Source organism: Nicotiana attenuata, unplaced genomic scaffold, assembly GCF_001879085.1.
Source record: "Nicotiana attenuata strain UT unplaced genomic scaffold, NIATTr2, whole genome shotgun sequence".
Taxonomy (NCBI): Eukaryota; Viridiplantae; Streptophyta; class Magnoliopsida; order Solanales; family Solanaceae; genus Nicotiana; species Nicotiana attenuata.
The window spans coordinates 183118-184739 of NW_017672552.1; the positions used below are offsets into that span (position 1 = coordinate 183118).

The 1622-nt window shown below is 35.6% G+C and overlaps 1 protein-coding gene across 1 annotated transcript; it reads right to left on the bottom strand.

The window, feature by feature from the left end:
* Positions 1 to 274: 274 nt before the first annotated feature.
* On the bottom strand, positions 275 to 1613 carry LOC109213646 (replication protein A 70 kDa DNA-binding subunit D-like). The gene is made up of 6 exons (XM_019377466.1): positions 1470 to 1613; positions 1100 to 1376; positions 915 to 991; positions 719 to 833; positions 543 to 621; positions 275 to 443 (listed from the first exon to the last, which is right to left on the bottom strand). The coding sequence occupies exons 1-6, from the start codon at positions 1611 to 1613 to the stop codon at positions 275 to 277; spliced, it is 861 nt and encodes a 286-aa protein (XP_019233011.1).
* Positions 1614 to 1622: the final 9 nt, after the last annotated feature.

A 1622-nucleotide genomic window follows, 5' to 3' on the forward strand; every position in this document is an offset into this window, starting at 1 on the left:
AACATGTGTTCAATATGGCTAGCAAGTAAGAAAAATAACATATGTGGTAATTTGGAACTACAGAACCTAACAAAATTCCAAAAAAAGGTAAACAACATAAGAGGATCTGTTTGATAGGTAGTTGAATTTTAGCGTAAGAGTTTATTCCAAAAATTTATACTCTAATATTGTTTAGACCATAATGTTATAGGGCTGACACGAATAGTAGCATATTGAACATATTTAACAGTTATCCATATTGTATAAAAGATACATGGTGTGGCACACTGGAGGTTTAACAGTTATCCATATTGTAATTTACTGAACTCACACTGGAGGTTTGAGTAGCAATAGATGAAACAGATAATATTTCATCGTCAACAGCTACAAGATTAAGCGATGAAGCTGACTCCGCTGAACTCTTCACTGTGTATTCGATTAACATTTTTTTGTTCTCATCTACCCTGTAATTCGCACAGGAAATGTCAGACAATTTTTTTTTCACAGAAAAAATTATAATTGAATAATGATGTGATACATTTTAAGCACAGTTTGTATTGTACCAATTTCGTAATTCAGTTGCTTGCACATATAGGGGATTGATTAAGATTGTTGAGTTGTATCTTGTTGCCAAACGGGAAACTGTGTATGCAAATTTTGTTAATAACCAACGCGGAACCATTATCCATATATAAAAATAGGAACTTAATGAACTTACCACCATGGTATGTTGTGGTACCTATCCGTTTCGCGAGAATAACAGGATATTCTTGAAGTTGCCTCACTTGTCTCAGTAACTCAATTCCTTCATTGCTTGCCAAATCTTCCCATATAGTGAAGAAAGAGGTTTCTTCCTGTACATGTACTTTTATAAGTGTCAGTTAGAGATTTTGTTATGTAACAGAAAATTAAATGACTCACGTATTGTCCATAACTATGGCCTCTTGAAATCTCTTAGTGTGATCAGCGGTGTATTGCATTGCACCACAGTTTGCCACTACAGCTAGTAGATCTGTTGTTATAAACAAAAAACAAATGTAGGTAAAACCAATATACTTGCATTGACCATGGGTCCGAAGCAATTAAGCTCTTATAAGGCATAGGGTTATTTGAAACATACCAAATTCAATACCAGAAGGCTGTTGTTCAACGTTGGCGAACGAAATCGCACTCAGTCTCGACGGAGGAGGTAACGGTGCCTCCTTTTCGTTAGTTTTTGGGATAGACTCAACAATAGTGAATCTGTCAACGATCCACTCAAACTGGCCAATATGTAGTGAATAAGGCTGCGGATTTCTAACCTTCGCAGTTGAAATCAGATATGTCTCAAAAAGTTCGAACAAGTTATCACATCGTTTAATGTCGTCACCATAGAGTATTACACAAATTTGTTCCTCCTACAGTGTTATCAAGAATGATAACGCAGTAATTATTGGAAGAGTACAAGTGAGAAGATGTTATGTTACAATTATGGTTGTAACGTGACTTACGTTTACATCCTGGACAATTATTGTCTGAAAATGAACTCGCTGATCTCTACTGTCTCGCGGCCGAAATTTATCTACAGTCTGGACTTTACAAGTCCATTCTGTAGTTAGTGGTGTAATTTCACTGATACTAAGTCTTTCTTCCATTTTCTCAAT

Excerpts from the sequence above, each read along its gene's own strand:
- LOC109213646 (XM_019377466.1), bottom strand. The coding sequence starts at position 1,613 with ATGGAAGAAAGACTTAGTATCAGTGAAATTACACCACTAACTACAGAA. Across the intron at positions 834-914 it reads AGAGATTTCAAGAGGCCATA|GAAGAAACCTCTTTCTTCAC; the intron begins GTTATGGACAAT and ends GTACATGTACAG. Across the intron at positions 622-718 it reads TATTCTCGCGAAACGGATAG|TTTCCCGTTTGGCAACAAGA; the intron begins GTACCACAACAT and ends TTGCATACACAG.